At 40.6% G+C, this 27,707-nt stretch overlaps 1 protein-coding gene across 2 annotated transcripts; it reads right to left on the reverse strand.

The window, feature by feature from the left end:
• Positions 1-1,391: 1,391 nt before the first annotated feature.
• Positions 1,392-15,258, reverse strand: RPP40 (ribonuclease P/MRP subunit p40). 2 transcript variants are annotated; one of them, XM_064443534.1, is made up of 8 exons: positions 15,008-15,257; positions 12,746-12,890; positions 11,416-11,484; positions 9,901-9,996; positions 8,588-8,713; positions 4,417-4,615; positions 3,348-3,482; positions 1,392-2,056 (listed from the first exon to the last, which is right to left on the reverse strand). In XM_064443534.1, the coding sequence occupies exons 1-8, from the start codon at positions 15,143-15,145 to the stop codon at positions 1,858-1,860; spliced, it is 1,107 nt and encodes a 368-aa protein (XP_064299604.1). In that variant the 5' UTR covers positions 15,146-15,257; the 3' UTR covers positions 1,392-1,857. The 2 variants fall into 2 exon arrangements, with proteins under 2 accessions (XP_064299604.1, XP_064299605.1); XM_064443535.1 differs by lacking the exon at positions 3,348-3,482 and having other exon boundaries at positions 15,008-15,258.
• Between the last annotated feature and the right edge of the window lie 12,449 nt (positions 15,259-27,707).

Below are 27,707 nucleotides of genomic sequence, written 5' to 3' on the forward strand. Positions count from 1 at the left end.
AGATGCTTACTTCTGGTCAGCAGTTGGGGTTTTCCCCAAGCAGTATACATCACACTTGTTTGTGTACACATTGTGGGGGAAAAAGTTACACTAGAACCTGACAGTAAGATGAGCACATTTGATGGAGTGGCTAAAAACTTCATCTGACTTCAGAAAGATTTCGTATTTTTTTAACTTTATATTAGAACTTCTGCTGCAGGTGTAACTTCCAGAAAAAGCCCAAACTTTTAAGAGACCTTCTGATCAAGGGGAAAAAGGAAGACACTTCTGGTTACTACCGTCCTTTGTGAAAGTTGACACATGGCATAGTCCCTCAACAGACACTTTCAAAAGCAGACTTTAGCAACAACTGAAGCCATTTGTACTGATGCACAGTAATGAAACACAATGTTTGAGCCAGCCATGTTAAATCTTTACTAGTCGAGTGTCAAGCCAAGAACTTTCTAAGACTCTTGTACACTCAGTGATCGTGTGAGTCTATGTCTATACATGTGACGAAGTGGCAGTTCTGCTCCTGGTAACCTACTAGAAAAGTCTCAAGGCAGGAGAATTTTGAAAAACAATGTAATGACTTAGAAAACTGTTTGCTGATTTGTCAGAGTTTCATCTGTGAAACGTGTAACAAAACTTGAGCAAAAGGGGTTATGTTTAATGAAGGTGTATGACAAACAAATACCATCCAGTAAATCATTCAGGATGATTCTCCTCAATGAAGAGAGCCAATAAACAGCTAAGAAAGCAGAAAGCTCAACTGCTTCCCATGGGTTTTCTGCTTTACTGGGCCACTCACCCTGACAGGAGATGTTGTTTCCACTACAGCTATGCCTGAACTTCCACTATCAATCTCTTGCTCCATCAAGCAAACAACTTCCATTTTAGCACTGCATTAGTACTTCAATGATACATACCCTCTCCATAACACAAAAACCAAACAACACCCAGCCCCTCTCCCCCCCCCCATCCAACCTTTCATGATTTCAACAGGAGGTAACCTGGATTCTTTATAGCTGCCTATGCTCTCAGCGTTACTGATCATTGTTAACAAAACCTGTTTCACTTTAACAGAATTGTTTGAGGGTATGTCCATAGCGTTCTTCTCAGAAATGTGTCTGCCATACCATGACAGTGAAATCTTCCCTCCATGAGTTGTCCTGGAAGCAAGAACCACAAGCTACTTTTAAAAGTGGGGGTGTGAGCATGTATGTCAATTAAGAAAGCAAGCAGCAGCCTTTTGCACCACTGTTAAAAATCAGCTTCTTTCTGATAACCAACTGCGACCTGCAAAATCCAAAAAGGTCAGTATGCCTTTACTTTTTCCACGTTCAATGGGTGCTTCTCCCATTGCCATGTAGCTCCTTCTCCTCCCCCGACCAAATTACGGAGAACACATCTCCCCCCTTTTTTTTATTTGCCAGCATGTAGGCTGAAATGTCTTAAACATGAATTTGAAGGTTTTACAGATCTTTAATGTAAAAAAAGAAAACACTAAATCTCAAAATGAGCTTTCCTCCAAAATATTTTAGCTAGCAACCTGTAGAATTAACTTTCAAATTCCACAATTACTCCTGGATAAAAGGAAACCACCTACAGTCAATTCCTGAGAACTTTAACTCTCAAAAACACCTTCTTCTTAAAACTAGAATTATGAAGTCTTTCAGAAGGCACTGTATAACAGTGAAGAAACAAAAATCCATTCCTTCCACTGTAGGTCATCCTTTAACGGCTACAAACAATGGAAAAACATATATAGCCTCTTCATACTTAACTTGTTACCTGATCACTTTTATAAAAATTGTCTTACTAGGTCTCTGTACAGTAACATGGAATTATTAGAAAACAACTTCTGTCCACATAGCTTTATGGAGGACAATCATCATAAGTTCCTACGGCCATCTGAAGCCAGTAGTCCAGATTTCTAAAAATCACAAAGTTGTACAAGTTCTCTCCTCCCTTGTGGAAACCGTGTTCATTTTCTCTCCAGGAGACAGGGCTGTCTGCAAAGCCATGCACAGTTAAGGTCAGCCAATATGCCAGTTTTGGTTCACCAAAGTAGCAACTGCAAGGAAGAAGACAAGGTAATCAATAATTATAATGGAATAGACAGCATGTTCAAGTACACGATATAAACTAAAAATAAAAAATAATTAAAAAAAAAAAATCAATGACAGTCACTTTAACGGTTAATTACAAATTTTTCACTAGAAAAAACTGCTTTAGCACATAATAAATTCAAAGGAAAATATTCTATCACAAGACATTAGGAAAGTAAATAAGATTGACTCTCGATTATTCCTACCATACTTTTAGACATGGCAAACCTGCAAGTTATAGCAGTTAGAAAAAGTTCTAAGTTGTAAAGTAGCTGCTCTCTATTTCCTACAGCAGGCATTGTCTTTCAGAAAACAGAATATTTAGTGAGAACAGTTGCTATCAGGGCAAAAAAAAAGACATAGAAGGAAGAAACATAGTCAGGCTATGCTTGTCATAAATTCTTTTACCACAGGAAAGGAAATGGGTTACAAATAATTAAAGCCAGACATTATCCACTGCTCTTAAGTAGAGAATAAAAGCTGAGGAAATTTCTGTTCCAATCCTAGCTTAGGGAGGCTTTCTGCATGAGATCTGAAAATTGCTCAAAGAGTAATGATCATATTCCAGATAAAGCAACAGCAATATTGTCATGAGTCTGTCCTACAATCCTTAGCCACCAGGCACTTCAAGAATTGTCTCACACATGGAGCAAGGAGCTTCCAGAATTTGCTAGCAGTAGCACTAATATAGAATACAGGCAAATACCACACTGTTCCATGATACACTGCTATTATGTAGCTTGGTATTGAATTAGAACTACAGCTACCCTGTTTGTGTTACAACACTTGATTTAAAAAACCCACTATAACTTAATTTATTGTAATGCCATAGTAACTTTGAAGTACCTTGTGATACTTTTTTGGTATCATAAAAGGATTTCAATCATATTTTCCATCAGTAATTAAAAAATACTAAATTAGATATATCTGAGGGCATCTGATTTTCATAGATGGGGAATCTGAAAAATGTAGGAGCTCAGTAGAGCCACGGTTTCTTAGAAATTAAGATAAAAAGCAAAGTCATTGCTAGAATACAGGGCAGGCATTTTCAAATTCGAAGTATCCAGAATTGCTTCTTGCTTTTTCTTATGCTGATATTAAGCTTTCAACTCCTTTCCTAATTAAAAAGTCTTCATTTTGTAAGTTTTGCTATTTACCTCCAACAGCACTACTGAAAAGAAGTATTTAAAAGTGATTTTGAAAATTAAAGTTTTAAGAGTACAAGTGTTTTAGTAATGTACTCCTGTCAGCCCTTACCACAGCTGCTCCAATAACTGAATTATCTTCTCAGGAATTATAAAGCCTGTGATTGTGCACAAAAAAGCTTTTTCCACCATTGTGTTAGGCTGAGGACAGCAATAGGTTGATAAGAAGCTAGATGATTTGTTGTCTCTGGAAAAAAAAAACAAAACAAACACCTCAAAAAATATACTTTAAATCATCTACAGGAAGTCTCAGCAATCAAAACTTGTACCAAAAAAGTAGTATCTACGTATATCATCTAAATTAATACTGAAGCAACTAATGGCCAAGCAATTAAATACACAAGATGTCATGGTGCTGTGGGTTAACCCTGGAAAGCACCTAAACACTACCCAGCCGCTCGCTCACTCCTCCCTAGTGGGATGTGGGAGAGAATTCGAAGGATAAAAGTGAGAAAACTCATGGGTTGAGATAAAGACAGTTTAACAGGTAAAGCAAAAAATTGCACATGAAAGCAAAGCAAAACAAGGAATTCATTCACTTCTTCACATTGGCAGGCAGATTTTCAGCCACCTCCAGGAAAGCAGGGCTCCATCATGCATAACAGTTACTTGGGAAGACACACGCTCTAACTCCGAATATTTCCTGCCCTTCCTTCCCCAGGTTTTACTGCTGAGCACACTGCCATATGGGGTGGGATATCACTCTGGCAACCTGGGGTCTGCTGTTGTGGCCCTGCCCCCTCCCAGCCTCTTGCCCACGCCCAGCCTACTCGCTGGTCGCTCTCAATCGCTGTGAGAAGCAGAAAAGGCCTTGACACTCTGTAAGCATGCTCAGCAGTAACTAAAACATCCCTGCATTATCAACACTATGTTCAGCACAAATCCAGAACATGGCACCACAGCAGCTATGAAGAAATTAAAGTTATCCCAGCCAAAACCAGTACACATGGGTACCACTAAAAACACAGATAAGTTATTCAAGGCTTATAACACTTAAGTGCGTAACAGACTTCCCACTTGTCAAAACGTGTCTATCTTAATTCTTATTTAACTCTTACTTAAATTGTCGCTTTCCTTACTTAAAATGTATTTATAAAGATCAAACAAATTCAAATACTTACAAGCTAACTTGGTTCAAGACAGCACCCAGCCATTCAAACAGTTCCTCCGTACCACAGGACTCCTCTGGCTTGCCTTGTAATTCATTACTTTGTAACACCGGACACTGCAAGTCCCTTAATGTGCTGAATGTTATTTTTGGCTTCAGGGCCTGTATTTGGTTTTTTGAAAAGTATGACATCAGTGTTGATCCCTCTGCACCTTAACAACACAACACCATGAAGAGCTGTTACGAAACTACTAAACAAAAGGAGCAGGGAATACATTAAACCTTTGCATATGTATAGAAGAAAATTCAGCATGTAAAACCGCTTAGATGCTGTTACCTTTGGCAAAAGCCATAGAATCTTCAGCTTCCTTATATTCTTGCAAATAAAAATTAGTGCAAGATCCAGCAACTCAGTATAGCTCAGTAAATTTACTATTTAACTAGCACGTATAGATCTGTCAATAGAAAATTCAAGCAGAAATAACTGGGCAAGAAATAAAACTAACTCATTAGGAAGAGGAATTCAGTGTGTTCTTGAAAAAGAACCTGTGAAAGGGAGCAGGAACACACGTTAACTGCTCCCCAAGACGAAGTGGTCTGCAAACGCACTCACACTGTAAGTATACCCATGCCCACATACACAAGGCCAGAGAACATTTTGCCTTACTAATGACCATACGTATGTTCCCTTCGTGCTCACACACAGGTACTCTCTTCTGTAGAAGGGCAATGCATGCCTTATACCATTAGGTCATATCTAGCTCAGCATCTCCAGGAATTCCTCAGGCATTGCAATTTAAGAGGAAGAATACAAAGATAATGCATCTCTAAGACCAGGTCAAGGGAGCCAAGCTCAAAGGGCAGTATTCCCTTCAAAATCACTGACTGCCTCGAGGGATCCCAGGATCACCAGTTCACTAAGAACTGCCTCCTAGAAACAGTATGGCTTCTAGAATCATGAACATCTCCAGTGGAATAAATTCCTGCAGATCTCAGGAATACTTTATACTTCATAAATAGCTCTAGTGTTATTTAAATTCTCCTGAATGGCAAACTTAATTTAGGAGCCATAAGGTTTTCAAGAAAAATTATTCATTTACAGTAAATTAAGAAGTAATCTTCAGATAGGTTATATTTGGAAGGTTATCTCAGAAAAATACCAGCATAAGTCATCAAGACTAGAGACCCTTCTACCCACCTGACTAAGGTGTCTGCCATTCCAGAACACCATTTTCCTTGAATAGTGGAAAAGTGAGCAGGTGACCACAAGTTTGAGGACAGATTTATCAGTTATGTCAAGAGGAATTCTGAGATAGTCTGGGGTACAACGGCTGAAGAGAGAAGGAAAGGGGAGTGTAGAGAAGTCAAACTATATCACAAACCTCACTTCACTAGGATCAGAGAAGAAAAAAAACAGTGATAGGACTTCAAATGCAGGTCGGCTATAACAGTTAGATGTACCTTGATGGATTTGTAGGAAAGGCCACGTTTCTTCAGCTCTAGTAATTGATCCAAAACAGCCGGTAAAATTCTAAAAACCTAGAGTAAAAATCTACCCTAACCTAAGCAAGCGTATTGCAAATTAAGATATATTAACCAACCTCCTTTTTGAAAGCAGCAAGATAAGGAATAAATTCTCCTAAATCTGAAATTCCAGATAACATATTCTATTTTCATAAAGTAACAATGGGTCTCTAGGCGACCAAGAAATAATACCTTATGCATGAGAAGTCTGAACTCCAGAATAGCATTTGAATACCGCAGGAAAGACATGTAGGAACAGAATAAATTAAAGAACAGGATAGAGTTCACTGCAGAATACAATACCCAAGACTTGCTATCAAAAATTATGGACTGCCTAAAATCTATCAGCCATATTTATCTCATCAATGACGGTCACGTGGGGAAGTGGAAAAAGGAGGGCTAACCTGATCCTTTTTAGTCATCATTCAAAAAAAGACTGTCTAAGTACTGAAGAGCACAGTGACAAAGACAGGCAGCCACTGAATGCTTGTTAATTTAGTATTTTTATATAGATTTATTTAAGTCTGAAGTGTGCTAAGACAGATGATCTTCCTTCACCTGTACGTCCTGTTGGCATTTATTAGACTAACAGGTTCAAAGAATGTATAATATTGCCCTAGAATTCTTAGTCAAATATAGTGACTTATACATTTTAAATGTCTGCTCCATATGGGAGCCTCAGCTCTAGTCCTAACTTCAAGAAATCTGAAAGACTACAGTCAAGAGTCCAACAGAACAATTCCTCTAGCCACAACATAGCTTTCCATGTCAACAGCAACCAGGCGCATTGTCAAAGTTTTTTGGAGGCTAGTGAATATCAGCCAATAAACATTTAAAATTGTCATAGAAATCACAGCAATAGAAAAGAGAAGAAAAGGTTGTTTCGCCTCTGTCATTGAAGACACGGGACATATTCCCTTCTTCTGTTCCTCTTGGTGCCAGAACCACTAAGTGGGAAAAATGAGTACTAAAACAAAAAAAAATCCTGCTTTTGGAAAGCGACATGAATGTTTATAGGTTTGCAGCAGTGCTGGCCACAGCAAGAAATACCAGTTATCAGCAGGAAGGCTGAAAGCAGAATGTTCACTGAGAACACGGGTTCTCTCAACAATACACATCACCCTTTTCCTCTTCCAGCAGAATCTACACAATGCCTCATGTCTATTAATAAAAATCTATAAAAGTTTTATTTTTGTCAGTACTAAGGAACTAAGAGTCTTTTGTGTGTTATGAGCACAAAATTCCTGCTCAGCAGACATTCAGATTTAACTCCATATTGAGGAAATGATCGACCTGACCTGGTTTTTGGATGTAAGAAAGTGAGGAGAAGAAATGCTGTTCTTCCTGAATGCTGCTACACTGGCAGAAAACATACATATGAAACATACCGGCCCTAGAGGCATTTTGCTCTCTGCCCAGGGTCAATAAATCCAAGCAAGCTGAGCCTGAAGATCCGCCACCTTAGTTGGATTTGTGTCACCATTTATGGTAGCAGTCTTCACTGTGACTCTTTCACAAAGACTACAAGGATGGGAATCGCATGCCTTTAAACTATTTCTATATGACAAACAAGGAAGGATCCTTGTCATATGATTACTGCTTAAAAAGGGGGAGGGGAAACACAAAGGACTAAAGTGAAACATGGGACACTGCTAAAGGAGCTTGTAAGTAGCTTTAATTTCTCAGATCAGTAACTCCCTCTCAGTCTTGGTCTTAAAAAGCCAGCCAAGAGTAACAATGTAAAGAGCAAATGGGAAAGCATTCTTGGGGACCTCTCTAACATCCCTTCCCACTAGTGTGCAGACTTCTTTGTGACTCAAAGCAGAACCAAGCTAAAAGCTACACAGCTACGATGAAGAAAAACACTTTTTTGCAGTACAGACTCCTGCAGCTTTTCTCAAGTCTATGCAAATGCTACATATGCCTACATACAGCCTGTTCTGAGGTGATACAAGCAACTGAGGACTTTGGAAAACAACCCTCAGAGGAAGAAGAATAGTAAAATCCCAGAAGAAAAGTGAATGTAATCAGAAAACAGTAGGTAAACAAATTCTAGAAGAAAGGTGATTTGAGACAACACAATTTCTTACAGCAACAACCTCTCACTCTGCTCCAATCCCAAACAAGTGCTTGAGAATAAAATGATGAAATAGAAACTGCATGTGTATCAGGGTACACAGCACATGACAGAAACAGGGACTCTCCACATGTCCTATAACTACTGATGAAATGAGTCTCAAGTACTACACCAAACATGTAACTTACATGTAATAATTAAAAAAAATTTAAAAGTGTATTAATAATGGTTATGTATGTCACAGATTTATAAAGAAGAGACAGCGCTATCAAATAGGCAAAGTTATACCAGAAAGTCTGGGCAACAGGGACAAGGAAATGAGGTGACTAATATATCTCCTATGAATCACTGTTGTGTTCCTGAACTGAAATGTTCTGCTGTGTAGGAAGTATCACAATCCCACCCCGCCCCACCCCACCCCCTCACCCCCCACCACCCCCCCCCGCAATAAACAAAACAAACAAAACATTCCACCCAAACACACTTAAAATGCATTTGGACAATCAGTAGAAAAGAAGAGTAAACTAAAAATATTCAGACTTCATGTCAGTTACATTTTAGTTTTACATTTAGTTCCTATTACCTGTATTATACCAAGCCAGTAGGAAGTCAAATTCTAAAGGTTTCTTTTCTCTCAAGGCCCAAAGCACTCTGTTATGTTTCTTGCTATCAGGGTGAAAGCCAGAATCAGTCAAGTCAATAGTTATAACTGCAAAAATGTACAAAAGCAATAGTTACTCAATTGAAATAATTTTTAATATTAAATTCAGAAAGAACTAAAAGAATACAAAGAAACCAAAGAACATTAAACTTCCTTTTCACATATACAGCATCCTTATAAAGTATTTGTTTATGCAAATATGACTCTCCATTATGTAATTAAATATTCACCTCCTGCTGCCCTTATTTTGATATAACCTGTAACTGCCTTCTAGTAACTGGAGGGACACATTAATTTTGAAATGGCAGTGACAGAAGTTGCAAAACTGCACCTTAAAAAAATATCTTGGTAATTAAGCAATCTATTAGCACTAAAAAAAGCTAGGGTTTCTAACATCAAAAAGCCACATATACGGCAAAGACACTTTTTCAACACTTCTTTTCCTAGATGAATTGTCTCAGGCTAAAAGTTACGTTTATTTTTCAGATGGAAATTTCATCATACGTTTTACTTGACAAACTGAATAGTAAAACAATGTCCCATTTTGTCAAAACTCTTATTATAGATAAAGACTTCGGAAGGGCAAACTTGTTACATGACTACCTATCAACTACTGCAGGTTCTAATACATTTGAGATGGCATAGTGTTAATATTTTTCTTTTGTAAATAATGAAACAAAAACATGAACAAAAAAAAAAATCACCCTCAATACGTCTCCTCTGCAGCTGTTAAAAAATTGCAAGATTTTCCAAGTACATGGTGTATGGAGACTATCATTTTAAATGTGTCAAATGTAATACAATTCTCCCAAACAAGCAGTCTTGGGTGAGATTCTTCACTGATAATTTTTTTTTGTATAGTGTGCAAATTTTAAGCTCTACCTTAAATAGTTTAGTATTTTCCAATTTAAATCAGAAGGCATAGACACTGCACACGATAGGCAAGAATTCTTGAGTCCTACATCACTCCAGTATAAACAACACAATGAAAACCCCAGAAATTAAAGATTTTTTTAGAATACCCAAAGATCACACATTTGTTTCCTTATAACTGCTTTATTATTTGGAAAAAGCATTGCTTTTCATGCAATCACTGTACCTGCATCTGGAAAAATATAACCTAGACAACAACCAATTTTAAGGAAAGGCAATTTTCAGCATTGCTGGTTTAACATCCTAACAGGGTGCTTCACAGACAGGTCTGAAATAGCACTGTGAATATGAGTAATACTTACTGTATCTCATAACTTTTTTGCCAGAATACCGAGAAGGGCGACCTTGCAGTCCAAGTTCCTCGTAAGTATCCTTATCCACTGATAGAATTAGTTTTCCTATAAACAAAACAAACTTTAATACAAATAATCTTCTACTTAGTTCCCTTTGAAGTCTTCTGAGAACCATTTACCTTATAGAATGTTATCTTTGGATCAATGACACTGCTACTGTAATCCAGACTCCTTAGTTCCAGTTAAATGGATTACCAGATTAACCTTTAAAAAAATTACTCTTTGTAATCAAAGAAGTCTTATGAACTAGAATGAGAAAAGTGCAACGCTATTCCTGAGACAGTCAGTGCTTTTTACTGTACTACCTCACTTCATTGCCTTAATCTTTCCTCCACTTGTCCCCTAGCATTTGCTGTGTCATTGGTTGAACACATTACACTAGGGCCTGACTTGGTAAACAAGCATGCATGCACTGCTCAACTAAACATACAAAAGCATTCCTCCAGCTCAACAACTCATATTGAGTAAACTATGCTGATTAGTGATGAGGAGGTATGCCCTGGAACAGCTCCACTTCCGCGTTTATAAACCAAATCTGACAGCTGCCACTTGGTACAGAATTTCACACAACAGATCTCTACTACAGACTTTTGACTCTACTGTCCAAGTAACAGTATAATACAGAATACAGACAAATAAGGCTGCTGCTGAAGATTTCTGATGGTGACATCAACAGGAACTGTAACGCTGTCTCTGCATTAATTGTGCATAGCTTCTAATAACCGTATCATACAAACTCAATCACTATCAAGTATCCATTTTGCTAGGACTGTGCTAACAGAGCACATAAAAGAATTCCTTCTCTGAAGAATCTGAATTTACTTATTCCCTGATAGGCACCTTTCGTATTACGGCATCTTAGGCTAGAGGGCTGATACAACAGAAACACAAATTGGTCTGATATATTTATTGTTAAATGGAAATGAGACGACATATTTGAAGACCAAAATCGCATCATTGTTTTCCCTCCATGTAAAATCCCACCTGAGATGGAACATTTTGTCATAAAACTGTGATGGGACTGCAACAGAGTATTTTAACACGTCACATAATTCTCAAAGAATAAACACTGAATATTTAAAAGGCATTCTCAAGCAGTGATGATAATTTTCTTTTTGGTACAAACTCTGTCTTTAAGACCAGTAGGAAACAAGAAGTTGGAATGCAATGTTTTCACAAAAATAATCCTCTGTAGCAATTGCCATTAGGGTTGAAGCACTGACAATCTGATACTAAACATAAGTGAAGCTGATTTGTTTTTAAGTCTCCGTTAGGTGAAATTAGTAGTTTAACAGCATGAATGAAAAAAATAAGTTAACTGAATATTTTTCTGATTCAAACATATTCCTAATAAAGTTGACAAGCATTAAATTTTGCAGTTTGCATCATTCCAAATGAAAACAAACAAAAACCCAAAGATGATAATCAGTATGTAGGTATTACTACAACCAAAACAAAACATACCATTTGGTAGCAGAGCTGCAGTATTATCTTGATCAATTCTTGTGTTATAGGTAAGTGCGTAGCATGAACCTTTAATAGTAGAGCAGAAAACCATGAGATTACAGAGTCTCTAAAGACAGACATGATAATATAAGAGATTCACCTCAAAATAATCAAACATGCCAAATACCATTTGAATCACTCTAAACCCTTGTGTTTTCATCAGCTAACTTTATTCCACCTTCTCAAGCAAAATAGCATTTTGTTATTCTTTTATAAACCTTGGACTAGCACTATTTTAAAGGACCTGTAATACAAGTAACATTAACAATATGCATTACTATGAAAACACTTTCTTTCCACCTGCGATCTTCCTCACCCAGCAAATGGAAAACCCCATTCTCTCTTTTCCCAGACACGTTTCTATTATTAGTTCAGATGAAGACAAGGTGGAAGATGTCACATGACTAAATATATTTTGTAGCATTATCTGCCACAAACAATTTTTTTCTTAAAAATATGAGAGTCAGTTCCTGTGTACTTGGTGTACAAAAACGTCATACTGCTTTCACAAAACTACTGGCATAAAAGCCATTAATGATACTAAAGGAAATATGGAGTCCCATGTTTAGAAAGTAATGGATCTCATTTTCCCACTTCACCCGCATATTCTCTCTTCTCCTCTCTTTTGCCATTTAAAGCTTTTTTTTTTCTCCCTGACAATCACCTAAAGGGTGCAACATTTATCACAAGCCAAATGAGCGGGGCCTGCTCGATGAAAACAGCATGCTCTGAGTACGCAATAGCAAGTTGGCTGAGCAAAGGCTGCACCTTCTTCACATCCTCTTTGATCTTACTGTGTAAGGATGAGCCGCCGTAACTCCATTAGCAAAAAAATCCCACACACTCCCCCAAAATTATATTTTTTTCCTCCTCTTCTCTTGCCTGCAGCAGAACACAGCTAACACAGCTCTGTGTTGACATATGAAGAAATTGGAAAGGGAGAAGGGAGCTGATTGCTGCAGGTATCCGCATAAAGATGAGACGTAGAAGATAAACAGGTGTGAGGATACGTAGAAGCTCTCTTGACAGCTGGCTTGCAGAATTAAGTGGAATAGGGAGAAATGAAGAGGGAACAGTCATGTAAGTTTTGGACCCATTGGGTGTCACCAAATGTTGACACACCACGGAGCAGCAAAAAGCAGATAAAGAAACTAATACAGACTTTTCTTAGTTTTTTCTTCCTTTCCTTTAAAATACTTTTCAGAATAAATAATAATAAATGGATTTTACTGTGTTATGAAAAATATACACTGTTACTGCATCTCTCATGTTCCGATTACCTCCTTACCTTTCTTCACAAAGGCGTCAATGAATTCGTGAGCGACCAATTCATGAACTGATAAATTCCTCACCAGGTAGTACTCTCCAACATCCGCAATAGCACTTTTCAGCACTTCAGGTAGTACGCCACATTCAGGGATCAAAAAAGACACCTATTAGGAACATATTTGTAATGTAAATCATAGCCTAAAATCTGTTCTGGAAGAAAACCTAGAAATAAAAAAAAAAAGAAAAATTCTTCTTTTCAAAGAAATCAGTACATTACACCAAAATGAGATGAAGAAAAAATAATTTCAACCTGTTGTCTTCAAAATGTATCAAATTGCCAAAAGTCTACAAGTACCACAAAGACATTATTTGGGTTTTGTACTTTACATGCTATATGATAGCCTTTGAGGTGTTACATAAAGGCACAATTTTACACAGCATGACGATCTTGTTTCACATCATTATAAATTTAGCTTGAAGTCGCACCGGAATACTTCCTTCCACCCTTGCTGCAGTTATAACTAAAATGTAGGCTAAGCATTTCTGTAATGTCAGTGGAAATGCAAAGACCAAAATAGAACTTAAACTAGTTTTTGACTCAGTGCATTCTTCTCTGTAGAATATTTTGGAGGTCAGGACAGTGAACAGAGCATCAAAACAAAACTTGAAGGTGGGCTCTACCAAACTTCAAAAAAAACCATAAGGCATATGTTAAAGCTACAATTTCTGTTGCAGGTTTCTAATTTAAGGTGGGAAACTGATTTTCAATGGGATGAGCACCTAGCTTTTCTTCCTGAACTCAGCATTCAGCCTTTTGGTCTAACTGCCTACCTTTAATTTCCCTTTCGTTTAGAACCCTTCCTGTACACATTACATAGACCAAGAGACCTGTTAAGTCCAGGAGACCAGGGCAAACGAGATTATTATGTGGGCAAGTACCAGGCTTCCCAAAACCACGCACAAGCACCATAAAGGTTCATCCCCCTGCTCCTTCCCACTCCACCCCTCAAAAAAACCAAAACACTTTCTTCTGAAACAAAGGAGCTCACAGAGAACAGGTACATATCTCACTCTGCACACATACACAAGAGGAGTAACGGACAGATGGGCTGCCTGCCACTCAAGTAGAAAGCTTTGTAGAAAGCCACTACAAAAATTACTAAGGAAACAGAAAGATGGTCAAACTGACACTTGCAACAGGCAAAGAAAGGAGCGCCAGCTGGCAAAAACTGGCCCTTGCGACATTGTTGTCCAAAGCAATGATGCAGTTGTTGACGACAGAATGATGCGATACTTTGGCAGAAGAAGGGACACAAAAAAAGAGGACTTCCAGGATACACCTGCAGCCAGGCTTCAGCTGAAACCTCCCTCACTGCTGAGGGACTCCCTCAGTCCCTTGCTGCTTGGACCAGTGATTTGTGGGTGCCGCTTCCAAACACTGTCACCTCTTCCACTGGGTCACCCCTCTTCTAGTTCATGTCCAAACAGTCTTTCACTCTTTGAGATGCTATGCAAGAGCACTAAGCCAATGGGTGCTAATTTTTCCTCTTTTTTTTTCCCCTAATTTTTTTCTAATTAATCTGAATTTTTCCTAATTCCCCCCCTCCCCCCAAAAAAGAGGCACGCAGGCCACCTTTGACGAGGATGAAGGAGCTTCCAGAGGACAGCCTGAGGTGCACCGGCGAAGAGTCCCCGTACCAGCTTGTTATCCCAAAAGGCAGGTTCATTCAGCCGGCGCACACAACGCCAAACCACGCACAGCGCAGAGGCGCTTTTTAACTAATTTTTGCGCAAAGATGTGGGGTTACCACCCAGCACCCAAAGCCAACACACCGCACCGAGAAACTACAAGGCATTTATACAGTTAAATGTGTCGGTCCCAGCTAATATTCACACCCCTCAGCTAATAACTGGTTAATTTCTTTCTCGCTTCAACTTAAAGGTACAGCTCTCTTTCAATTTACCGCGCATGCTCAGGGAGCGAGGGGCTTATTTGAGGGGGTGTGGGGGCGTGGGGGGGTGTGTGAGGTGTTGGGTGGGGTGCTTCTGTTCGGGACATCAGGCTGAGGGGCAGAGCAGCCGGCACCCTCCCGCCCCCGCCGGGGCCTTGTTGGGCTCGGCGGGGCGGCGCAGACACCCCCGGCAGCCCCCCGGGGCCACTGACCACCTCTCCAGGGGTCCCCTCCTCACGCCCACCGACCGCGGCGCCCGCTTACCGCACGCCCCCTCTGCTACACCCCCCACCCCCCCCCCCCCGCCCCCGGCTCGCGGGCGCACTCACGCGGCAGTTGTAGGCGTGGTCCCGCACGTGCGCCGCGTGCCGCGAGCGGGCGTGCCGCGCGTGCCCCTTCTCGCAGACCAGCAGGTGCCGCGGAGCCTGGCGGAGACCCCGCAGCGGCGGCATCGGCACCGCCGACATCCTCCGCCGGGAGCGCCGCCGAGGGGGGGAAGCGGCCGCCGATCGCGTCACCCGCCGCCCAAGAGGGAGCGACTCCGCTGGGCGGACTACGGAGGGGCGGGGAAGAAGCTGTGATATGAGGTCACTTCCGCCTGCTGCAGTCGTAGAGCTGACGGAGAGCGGTGGGAGGTGTGCGCATGTGCGGCAACCATTACACGCCTAGGCTACGCCTTCCGCGCTCCTCGTGTATGTGCCCACTGGGTGCTTTGGCCCTCGCGGGTTCGGACCGACCCCGGCGTGGGTCAGGCAGCCAAGCCCGCGTGGGTTTTGTGGTGCAGCAGCTGTAGTTCCACGGGGGTTAAAGCGTGTGCGTGATTTATGATCTCTGCAAGCGGAAGCCGCGCTCCGCAGGTCTTGGCGTTGCAGGCCCCCAGGGAGCGTGTACCGACAAGGAATGGCTTTAGGAGAGATGGACGCTCGGAGGGATAAAACAGGCAGAAATGGGTCCTGGGGTGGCTGGTGGTGATACCAATAAAGATCGACTTAGCTTGTTTTATCTTAACAATACTATGTCATAATGAAATAGGGCATCTCAGAACAAAAACCCCAAATGAATCATAGTCTGCCTGGATAACAGTCCGTGAAGGACTATTCAGTGGTGCCCAGTTTAAACGAAACTGCGGGAAAGGTAATTCTGGCGGCGGCAGATCGCGAGTGCTGACTCCAGGACCACCCGCTCGAGAAACCTGCCGACTCAAAAGGTTAAGGAAGTCATAGTCTCAAAAATCATAGCGGGCATGCGTGGTCATTTACATGGTAGGCAAAGAATGTTAACCTATCAATTAACAGAACGGCAATGAATACATAGTAGATGACTAATATCTTGTGTATAAATAAGCTAGTCTCTACCAATGGTGGTGTGCAGGTTTGTGCCTGGCACCTGTGTCTGCGCATTTACATAATAAAGGAAAATACTTTGACTGTGTGTAAATCGGGCGACGTGTGCCAGGTAACGAACACCAGGCTTTTGGGACAGCAATGGCACTGGCAGCCTTCAAGACGTCGATCAGCCAGCTTCCTTCTGCCCTACAGCAAATATGAGAAAGAAGTAAATGCCAGAAGCTGCAGGGGGATGTGAGCCCTTTGTGGCAGGCCACTACCAAAATACTACCCGATTTCATCAGGGCCCCACAGAGGTACACCGAGTATGGGAATTCCTACTGGAAATTTGTGGTCCATTAGACCTGAGCCTATTTGTAGCGATAGCTGTAGTTTTACAAGACTGTGAAGATGTTGTGTCCACCTCTCACACCAAATAGCTCAGCAAGCACAGTGCACAAGGGCCATGGGATTGGGCCCTGCCTCCAATGGGTCTTCTCACTGCACATTGTATATTTTCTATAAAGCGTGTACCAAAATTGCCACTTTCCGTCTCTCTGCAGTTTTTTTCTCTTCCTGGCCCCCTAAATTCATGGCTCCTGATTTAGTTTACAATGGTACCGAGCAACTTTCTTGGTATTTGCTATTTCTGTACACTGTACAAGGCTGTACGTAACCTTACTTAAAACATCCCTCAAGTCTGTTCACCAGACGTTCATCAAGCTGGCAAAGCTGATCCTTGATTTTGATGCCAGTTTGATGACACTGGTTCCAGAGATCTCAAGCTTGCACTAGGAAGTTCTTGACCTGCTGTTTCTAGATGTGGCATTCAACGTTAATGCTCAGAGGTACGTGAGTTTGGCTATTCCTCTCCCTCAGGTGGTCAGATGCCAAGAGGGAAAGTTTGTTCAGTGTAGATTAGTATAGGCAGTTTGTTTAGTATAGAAAAGTATAGGTTATGGGTCATTTGTCCAACAGCTGCAGCGTTACACAGATAACGAACCATAAAATTCTTATGATTTTACTCATTCACCAGCTACATATCTTGGTGGTTCGATGCCATAACTCGAGCACTCTTGTTCACTACCTGGGCAGTTATTGGCTGTTTGGCTGAGGTAAATAGGTAGCACTTAGGTTTTCTAGAACTGTATTTCCAGTCTGGTGAATTTATGTTAACGGCTCCAGCTTCAGTAGTCGATAAGCCCAGGCTCCACTTTTAGCACAGACTGCACTTTTCTGGTGCTCTGTCTATGTTTGGGTCTGCCTGATGATGCTGACTTAATAGCTATAAATAGCTAGCAGCGTGAAAATGCTGGCCCTTGCAAGGTCTGGGTTACAGAACCGCACTTGCCCGGTGGAAGGAGGGATGCTACTGAGGAGTTACTAGCTCAGCACTTCTGGCTCATGAGGCTGATTCAGACCCACTTGTTTCAGGGCATGTGCCTTCCGAGTGCTTGTTTACTGAAGTGACATCAAGACACTGCTGCTCTGAACTCAGTGGCTTGTGTCCTCCAATGTGTGAGGCTGAGGTGAAGCTACACGTCACGAGGTCACTGGCTCATTAACCTGTGTGGAGTAGGGCTGAATTCTGCGCTTACAATGCCTGTATAAATTGGATTATTTGGATTATTATGAATCAAAAAAGGCTATGTAATCACAGTAGCCTTCTAATTTAAAGCATGCAAACATTTATGGGAAAAACAGTGTGCGATTAGTGTCAGTTATTATCATACCCGCAAGCAGAAGCCTCTGTGTGCAGACAAGCATCACGCTGTGATGATCAGAAAGCCTCTTCTACTAAAGGGGTGAAAAGTTCAAGCCTCTGATCAATAAGCCCAGAGATCCAGAGAGGAAATTCAGCTATACTCAAAGCAGCCTGTGGAGCTGGTTTTTTTTTTGTGGTTTGGAGGGGGTTTTTTTGTGAGCTTCTCCATGCTAATACAATCGATGCTTTCTGCTAGGGATACAAATGGATAGGAAAAGAAATGAGGCAAAAGTATGTTGGGGAAGGGTCAAGAGAGCCAAGATGCATGGTTGCATATTCAGAGTTAAGTCAGTATTGTAGGGATTTTGGCAGGAGTGTAGTTCACTGCCATTCAGTGGAGCACTGAAGGATTCACATCGCTGTTCAGTTAGTTTGGTTCATGTGTCAGGCGATTAATTTTAACCCACCCTTACTCATATACATTGGCTGTGCTATTATAGAGTATGTGTGTTTTAGAGAATTCCCTGCAGATACTGAACTACGTTTAAAAAAAACCATTTAGCAGTCCAGTAGTCTGTGCTGTAACATACAGAATTTTCCTATCTTTAAATGGGCTATATATATATATATAATTGAGTAATTGGGTATAGGGTCTCTGTATATTGTTAAAAAAAAAAAAAAAGACATTTGAAACTTGAAATAATATAAGCAACACAGCCCCTGTGAAGCTATCACAGTTTTCCCAAGGATTTCAAACCAGTGACAGGGTAATGCAGTTTTACAGGAATTCAGTTTCTGCATGTTTGAAGAGGGTTAGAGGCTGTAGTCAAGAGGGAAGTGCCTTGACGCCACCTGTGGTAATAGCTTGGAGTAGGGAAGGATCTCTAAAATATTTTCTGGGACTGGTGAAATTTGGTTCTGCTTTGGTATAAAATGAGAGAGTTTGGAAGGAAAAACCTGATCATCACGTCATGTATAATATCTCTAGTTGTGGAGCCTAGCTGCTTCTTTTATGGTGGTTTTTTTTTTTCCTATTGAAGAGCAGTCTTGAATCATTCTTCCTGGTGGATTTTCTGATTTTAAAAAATAACATCATTATAATACCTAGAGTTTCATAAAATCAAATCTAAACAAATATTTATCACAAGTATTTTGAATTTGGTTTGTATTTTTCTTTTCAGTCACTGTATTTTTCTTTCTTAAATAATGTTGACTGCAGAAGAGAAGGAAGTTGTCTGTATCTTTTAACTTTGGCTGCTGTAATTAGTACTTTGCAAAACAGAAACAAACAGGTATCTCTGATGCCTTTTTCATCTGAAATTAATAAAGTATGTGAGACTCTGAAAACCAGCATTTGGCTTGATCAGTGTCAACTGCTTTTTTTATTGAGGAAAGTGGAAAGATGGTGAAGATGTGGATAGTTAGCTTTATATCCTGTTTTTACGCACTTCGGTCCAAATGTTCAGAGCAGTGATGGATAGGAAAAATGATCCCACTCAGACTTGTTTTTCTAGAAGATTACAAACAAAGCTTCTGCCAAGCTACTCCCCAAAGCAGCTGTTCAAGCCAGGAAGAATAGTGAATGCTAGCCATGGACTGAGTTCCTGGATTTGCTTTAAATGCCATTTAAAAACAAACAAACAAACAAACAAACCAAAAAAAGCCCATGAGCAAACAACCTGATCTGTTTCTTCTAGAGTTAAAAACCCTGTAATCTGGGAAACCTCACAGTCAGTCACTTCTGTGACACTACAGTGGAAGGCGAGAAGGATAATTGATCTGACAAGGTTCTAGGGAGCAGGAGTGTTTTTCATCTACGTTCAAGCACAGTCTTCACTTGCCTCCTAATGATCAGATTTTGGCTGGGCCCTGCCTGGTGATGGGGAACTTTCATGCACTTTCTCTCTCCCTCTAAACAGATCTTCACATTATGGCTAATAGGAGACACACATGCTCTTGCAAGACGCCCACTGGGGCAAGCTGCTCCACAGCGTTCAAGGAAGAGCTGGGAATCTGTTCTCTATTCGTGCGTCCTTGCAGAAGGTAACAAACTGTGGCCATCATCCCCTGGTTGCTCCATCTTCTGGGAAACGACCTAGAGAATGCTTCCACACCCACCTCGACCTTCCATGGGCAATAAATATGCATCACTCTCCTCGTCCCATAACAAGCGAGGGTAATGCTGCTGCCTTTTCCATTGCCAAGTTCTCCTCCCCCAGCTCTACAGGTAACAGGCACAACTTTTCCTCAGATTGTCGGATTAACGTGATTGTGTTAAACTCCTAGCAGTATTGTTCTCAACCTGTACTTCGTTTTTCCAGTTATATTAGTTGGCCTGCTAAAGGATATTAGCTGTCCCTGCAAAAATTGCCCTGATAATATCCTTAGAGCACTGTATTTCTAGCAACATTAGTGCTGCTCCTGGGATTGCAGCCGATCACACTGTTACTTTAATGCACTGTCATGAAGATATAGAATGCAAAAGAAAAAGAAAATGAAACTAAGAATTCCCCCCGTATATGCCTTAAAAAAAAAAAAAAGGTGTAGAAACTTAATGTTCAAAGTAGGGTGCATTTTCTCTTAATATCAGTGCAGAGTAATTCCTTCCTGTCACAGCTCAAGCTTCCAGTCTGCTTCAAGGAGAGGGTTTGCCATTCATACCAATGAATCAGTAATACCTCCTGTATCTACTACTGCGTACTCCTTTGTATGTTGATGCATATTGTTAAAGAAATATTCGGATTGCCAGACCACTGGCCTTTTCCCTCACTAAACTGTTTCTCTTACACCCCCAAACCATAAAAGGCCCCACGCTGCATGCCACACTTTGGCAAACTCTCGTGGGGCTGGCTGTAGGTGTTTTGACTGAGGATGGGCAGCAAAGTTGGGCCCTGCAAGTTTAGCGGAGTGAAATGTCAATCATCCTTTTGCAGTGCAGCATCAAAGTCATGTGGTTGCCTTTTTCAAGCAAAGAGAAGCTGAAGATGGTGCCAGCAGAGGAAGAAAGCCATAGAGAGAGGAGACTGTCCTCACAGCCAGCTGCAAGCCCGTTTCCCTACTGGAATGCCTGGATGCCTGATTTCTCTCTTTAGTATTAGCAGTGAAATCAAGCAACAGAAACTGTGTAGTAATTTAAAATAACCCAAAATTAAAAAACAAAAAAGCTACATGATGCTAGGCGAGAGTAGTATTTTCAGGAGGATATAAGGATTTAAGGACCAATATGGCATTATCAGAAGTGAAGGACACAAGTTTCAATTTAGAATTATGCATTGCATTAATTTGAGCAAAATTCAGAGTTCTAATCTAGAAATAAATTAAAACAGTTACTCTGGAAAACCTAGTTAAGAATTACTTTTTGCATGTAAACCCCTGTTTCAATACACTTATTTTGGATTAAATCCTCTTTTTCCCATTTCACTTAAGTTATATTATTAGGATTAGAATATTTGCATACCAAGTTGTTCAGAAATGTGTATTTTATTATATTTGCAATTACGGACATGGACTTTTAACAGCCTGCCATATTATAAATCACTTTCAAAGGTACAACTTAAAGTTTCAAATCACTTTCACTTAAAAACTTTAAAAAATGTTTATCTCTGTTAGCAGGCTGTCCTTGTCATTCCACTTTAGTTGTATTTTTAGTGTTCAGACTGTTTTGTGGGCTACCTCTGTCGTGCCCAAATGTTATTCATAGGTTGGCATTTTGGTGCCAAAGCATGGTACTTTCACAAGCTGCACCAAAGTCAGCATGTGTATCCCTGTGTCACTCAGAAACTATTCTCACACTGAGACTTGAATGTGAATTAAATCTTTTATGTTTAGGTTCCCATTTTTAATTTTTATATGTAAACTCTTTGCAAAATTCTTAGCATTGATGTTCAAATACTCCCATAAACACCCATTAATTTTGCATGTTACGTTAATAAATAGGCTTTGAACCATTTCTGTCCTGTCACCTGGAAGTTCCACTGTGAAGAATCAGTTTTGTGGAGTCCTTGAAGAGATGGGTAAGGAACAGGAGCTACATTAATGTAAAAATCTGCACCTGGGGCACGGCAACCCTGGATGTACACACAGACTGGGGAATGAGAGGCTGGGGAGCAGCCCTACGGAGAGGGATCCGGGGGTCGTGGTCGACAGCAAGTTGACATGAGCCACCAGTGTGCCCTGGCAGCCAAGAGGGTCAGCTGTGCCCTGGGGTGCATCAAGCCCTGCGTTGCAGCCGGTCGAGGGAGGGGATTGTCCTGCTCTGCGCTGGTGCGGCCTCACCTTGAGTGCTGGGTGCGGGTTTGGGCGCCACGGTACATTAAGGATATAAAGCTACTAGAGAGTGTCCAGAGAAGTTGGTGAAGGGTTTAGAGGAGTAAATGTATGAGGAGCAGCTAAAGTCACTTAGTTTGTTCAGGCTGGAAAAGAGGAGTCTGAGGGGAGACCTCACTGTGGTCGCAGCTTGCTCACAAGGGGAGGAGGAGGGGCAGGTGCTGATCTTTTCTCTCTGGTGACCGATGACAGGACCCAAGGGAATGGCAGGAAGATGTGCCAGGGGAGGTTTAGGTTGGATATTAGGAAAATGTTCTTCCCCCAGAGGGTGGTGGAGCACTGGAACAGGCTCCCCAGGGAGGCAGTCACAGCACCAAGCCTGACGATGTTCAGGAAGCACTTGGACAACGCCCTCAGACACATGGTGTGAATTTTGGGGTTGTCCTGTGCAGGGACAGGAGCAGGACTGGATGATCCTTGTGGGTCCCTTCCAACTCGGGACATTCTATGATTCAATGATTCTATTAAAATATCTTCCCTGCCCCCACCTTCCAGCTGTGCTTGACAGCAGCTGATATTAAACCAGATCATAGGATCAATGGAAGCGAGTTTTGTTCAGGAAGTATTGCAAAGACTATGTGAAGGGCAACTGTCAAACCCGTATAAATATACACATATATGAGTATAAACACATGAGAGTATATGAAAACACAGAAGTGTACGTAAGTTTATAAAAATATACGTGTGTGTATGTATATGTGACTTGAAGCCCACAGCTACAGATGTGACATTATCTTTTTCCTCTGGTCCCCGTGATTTTTAAGACTAGAAGTCTCCCTAGCATCTTTCCAAGATGGAGCACATAGCAAGATGTTATGTGAGCAGACTGTTATAGTCTGCTTCCCTTTTTCTCTTGTTCTTTGCTGTTCCTACAGTCTCATTTACTGTGTCCACCACCCCCCCCCCCCCTTTTTTTTTCAGAATGTCTTTAAGGTCTTTCTGTTTCTTGCTTTAAATACATATTTGGAATGAAATACTAAAAATGCCACTTTGAAAGACTGTGAATCAAAATCTGTTAATTTTGGTTTAAATTTATATTTTGGTGAATTTAAACCAAATGTGTTTCCTATAGATGCAATTCTATCCAAACAGCTGGGGAAGATGTGAAATTTCCTCTATTATTTTTTCATGCATAAAGGGTTTGAGAAAAAAAGTTAATAAAAGCTCTGCCACTGCAGGTCAGCTCTTTACCTGAGGTCCAAGGATCTTCTGCATCATTTGATACACAAGCCATTCACAGCAAACCAGTTGCTAATTGCCCCGATGGGAAGGAAAATTACTTCTATCTTTAGAGCTTGTGTCCTTGTATTCTGCCTGCTAGCAGTTTGCGTTCAGATGATCTTCTTGCAGTTCCTGCTACTGCTTCTGGCCAAATGTGTTACGGAACAGGCAAGCCTTTGTACACATCCGGAATTTTGTTTTAGATTAAAAACCCAGACAAGAAACTGCGCCATCCGTTCAATCAAGCAAACAGCGAAAATTGGATCAGTGTGAAGACACAGCACCTCAAGTAAGCTTTTAGACTTCACTGGTTGCCTGGAGGATTAAAGCTTTCTGCAGAACATACTGAAAGGTCACCACCTCACTGCTTTTATCTACTGCAGTTAAATGTGAAAAATAATGTGAATTGCATCTTGTTGCAGTTCAGTGCCAATACTTTATGGCTCTTCCTGTTCTGTAATATGAACCAAGAAATGATGACTACATGGATTCAGTTGTAAACCATAATGATAAGACACCCCCTGAACATATGGCAGGAAAGAGACATAGAATTTTACATACAGTCATTAATCTTCAAATCTGAAAGTAAGATGGGCTTCACAGTTAAATAAAAATGCTCTGCATTTGGCCAAGATAAACCTTTTGTTCTTGGAGTGAGAAGGAAGGGACTTCTGTTATGGAATGGATGCATCCTTCTTGTGGGAGGAGTAAGAAATGCCATTTTTTTCTCCACTTGGAGGGGTAAGTAGAAAACAGCATACAAAAGTAAGTGAAATTAAGTGGAAGCTTCAGGAGAACGGGTGAAAAAGGAAAATTGGGAAGGAGATAAAATTACTCTTGAAATAGGCCTTTGAGGTCATTTAACTTAATTGAATCTCTGAATCCATTGCATATTCAACATGAAAATGAATCCATTGCTCTTAAAACTCTTGCTCAGTACATTAGTTCATTCTTCCCCTTTGGTTGTTAAGCTGCCCCTCCCCATGACTCCAGCCTGATTACTAAATCACCCCACAAGGTAATGAAGGGCTCCAAATTTTGGTTCCCTAAGACTGGCCCACTTCATCTTGTTGAGTGCTTCTGAGGTCTGCGAGTAAGGTGCTCAGTTTGAAAGGATCTGGGCATAGGATTAGGAAATAGTGGTACACGGGGGAGAGGGACATTAGCTACCAGAAATCAATTAATAATTGAGACTCTGCAGTCTATGTTTTACTTAAAAAGATTCAAAGTTATCGCTCTGTTAGTCGCTTACAGCAGCGAAAGTTTGGAATTACGCCTTTAACGTCAGCAAAGTTATTCATGGTATAAAGCAACGTGTCCAATGTGAGTGGACAGTGACCTAGTTACTGTTGTTGGGAACAGAACAATGTGGAGCAGTAAAAACCTCCTGTTCACTTTAACTGTGCTCATGCAGGGTGTGAATGGCAACGCTTCTTATTCAGGAACATCTTTGTTTCAAAAGAAAAGTGTCTTCTTTCAACTGGATTGTTTTTGAACTCCTTACAGTGTGACTGCTTCTTGAAATATTTTCAAACTGAAGTAAGTCGAGTCGTTCTGCTCCACCAAGTAAAAAGATATACAAGTCAGTTTTGGCACCATTAGGTTGCATCTACAGTCTATCATATTATAGAGACATGAGATGATGTACTGTATCGTGGAAGTAGCAGCCTTTAAATGTCTCATCAGTTTGGGAGTGAAAAGAAAGAGGAGACATGTGGGATTTGTCTTTTTGTTTTAGTTAGATATGAAGATGGAGGCAGAAGCAGAGCTACAGCAGATTAGTAGTCCAGATACCAGCAAAGGAAACATATTTAGCTAAAGTTATTCTTAAATATTTACTGCATGATAATGTGAACTATGTATTATCTGCAGATGGCTCATAAATGGAACTGCCCTGAATTGTGCCAAGCCAGTACTGGGAACAAGGAGCTTAAAAGAACTTTATTAAGGTTGCAATCCCAATTCATGTAGGTATGAATCATAATTTCTTAATAAGAGTTTAATGCCACAATCACATACCACTTATGTGGCTGGAGGATTTGTACTTTATTTGCTTTGAATTGCAAAGAAGGCAGGAAGGGAAAAGATGGTCCTGCCTGCAGGGAAGTGATTTCTAGCCTGGAGGGACTGAATTTTATTGCTGCTCCTGACATCAAGCACCTAGCAATGCTAAGCAAATTGCTTAAACTAACTTGGTTACCTACTGCATGTTGCTAACTTTTTACTCTGAGAACCCAAGCAGTCAGATTTCTGAGGTACTGAGCACTTAAGAGCTCTAGGTGAAATCAAAAGGAGCGATGCTCTGAACCCCTGTAAAATCTTACACACTGGCAAGCAACCTCAAAATCAAGCTGCACACATCCAAAATGAGCACTTAGAAAAAATGGACACCTTTTACCTCTCCATAGCTCAGCTCTCTACTAGTAAAATCAGGAATGCTTAATCTCATAGCAGTCTACTATTTCTGAAGTGGTTGGAAGATACTGTGGTGCTAAGCACTATGGAGGATCCCGTGAGGAAATCTGATCACACCTCCAGAACAGGACTGGAATACTGTTCAATAAACAAGGCCTACAGCTACACACTGAGCAATGTAGAGAAAAGCAATGACACCACCATTGAGTAGCTGCCTATCTTGTGTGCTTAATGAGACAGTCCTGAAGGAAGAATGGCCCAAGAATGCATAATTAAAGGCTGTAACCTAAATGACACACTCAAAAAGGCTGCATTAAGGTTACAAAGGCAATGTGACTTTGGGCAATTTCTAGCATATGGGTGCTCGAATCTGTATTCTCAGCGTTCTTTTAACATGGATTTTTTTGAAGGGTGCATTGATTTGAGGAAATGCAGCATATATCCTCATTGAAATGTGGGCACTACAAAAGAGTGGACAAACTATATTTTATTCCCCTGAGTTTGCAGGTCAAAGTTTATCTGTGTTTAACATTGCTGTTGTTTAGCACAAACTTTGGTTAGGCTACTGGGACTGGTTGTGGAAGAAATTGCCATGGGTTCTTCAATGAGCAGTAGCAGACATGAGTTTGTACATGAAACTAGGCATGGACCTTCAGTAGCTAAATCTAGTATTATTTCACTATTTAGTTTTATATTTTATCATACTTATAACATTTTGTAACATCAGCTTGGGGTAACATATCTTCCAATCCTGCAAAGCGGTGACTTCACTGAAATAACACTGATGTTGCATCTACACATATATATTTGCAACTGAATACTTGCTAAAATGATTCGTAGGCTTAAGTCAAATTATTTTACTTGACCATCAGCATCACTGCAGTTTGTTCAGCAATTCTTAGGAAATACCCAGTACAGGTACTGGTCAGCCTGATGTTTATTTTTTCTAAGCTGTTCTGTGCATCCAGGTTCCTCTACTACATTTGCCAATGCATTCAAGAAGTCTACCGTTTTCACAGCTCAGGCAGTAAGAACATAGTGGAGGCAGGGAGGAAGAAAGCAGCTTCCTAGAATGTAGTCATTTTATTACATAAAAAAGTGATTAAAGCATCTGCTTTAGTTTTCCTAATAAGATGTTGCAAATCTGTTACAGTTAGAAGAGTTCAAGATTTTTTGAAGATGGGAAATAGTGTCTTTTCCAACAAAATTGCCATTTGTTCATTGAAGATAGTTAGTTTCTTATAAAAACAGCTAACCGAAGAATGGTTTGTTCCTTACTATGAGACGCAGCAATATTTTTTCAATACCTCTGTAAACTTTCCATAAACTTTTACATGACAGCTTCAGCAGCAGCCCTGACTTCACATTCACACGCCGCCTCCTCCTCCATCCTCTAGCCAATGATTCTTGCCTTCCCTTCCCCTGCCCCAGGCTGCAGCAGGTTACCTCTTGAAGTGTGCTAACATACCCTTTTGGTTTTGTTTGGTGATCTGTTTCTGTCCCAGATTGGTACCCTGGCAAGATCACCTGTGCTTTGTATCAAAAGGCTTCAACTTCAGTTTGCTTTAAACAGAAGAAGGTCCTGATTTTAAAGTGTTTTCTGATTTTAAAGTGTTAGGCAATGCTGGTTTGGTTTGCAGGACAGGTGATCCTGTTCACGTTACTTCAATTTTTCATTTTATTGCTGGAGAAGGGTGTATATACAATTAAATGAAATTTAAAAGTAATTACAATCAACCACACCACCAGATGGAGCTTCTTTTCTGCCTTTCCTGCTGAAAGTGCTGAAACTGTGGGACTGAATTCACTGGGACTGTGGAACTTAACTGTATTTATAGTCAATGAAATAGAAAACTCTTTTTTTTTTTAATTCTGTTGATGCAGGACTGAGCATCCCTGCATTCATATATGGCTATTTCAGTGATCTTTATTTGTATACTGCTAACGATAGCTATTATGCTAGTTCTTTGCTTTTGCAGGGTTAATCTGTATCGCAGAATCACAGAATCACATCATGCAGTCCTGTTCCTCGTTCGT

The sequence above is a fragment of the Phalacrocorax carbo genome, chromosome 2 (assembly GCF_963921805.1).
Source record: "Phalacrocorax carbo chromosome 2, bPhaCar2.1, whole genome shotgun sequence".
Lineage (NCBI taxonomy): Eukaryota > Metazoa > Chordata > Aves > Suliformes > Phalacrocoracidae > Phalacrocorax > Phalacrocorax carbo.

Coding starts and splice junctions, on each gene's coding strand:
- RPP40 (XM_064443534.1), bottom strand. CDS start 15,145: ATGTCGGCGGTGCCGATGCCGCCGCTGCGGGGTCTCCGCCAGGCTCCG. Junction 8,714..9,900: donor CAAAAAAGTTATGAGATACA/GTAAGTATTACT, acceptor ACATTTTTGCAG/TTATAACTATTGACTTGACT. Junction 4,616..8,587: donor ACTGGCTTGGTATAATACAG/GTAATAGGAACT, acceptor TGTGTTGTTAAG/GTGCAGAGGGATCAACACTG.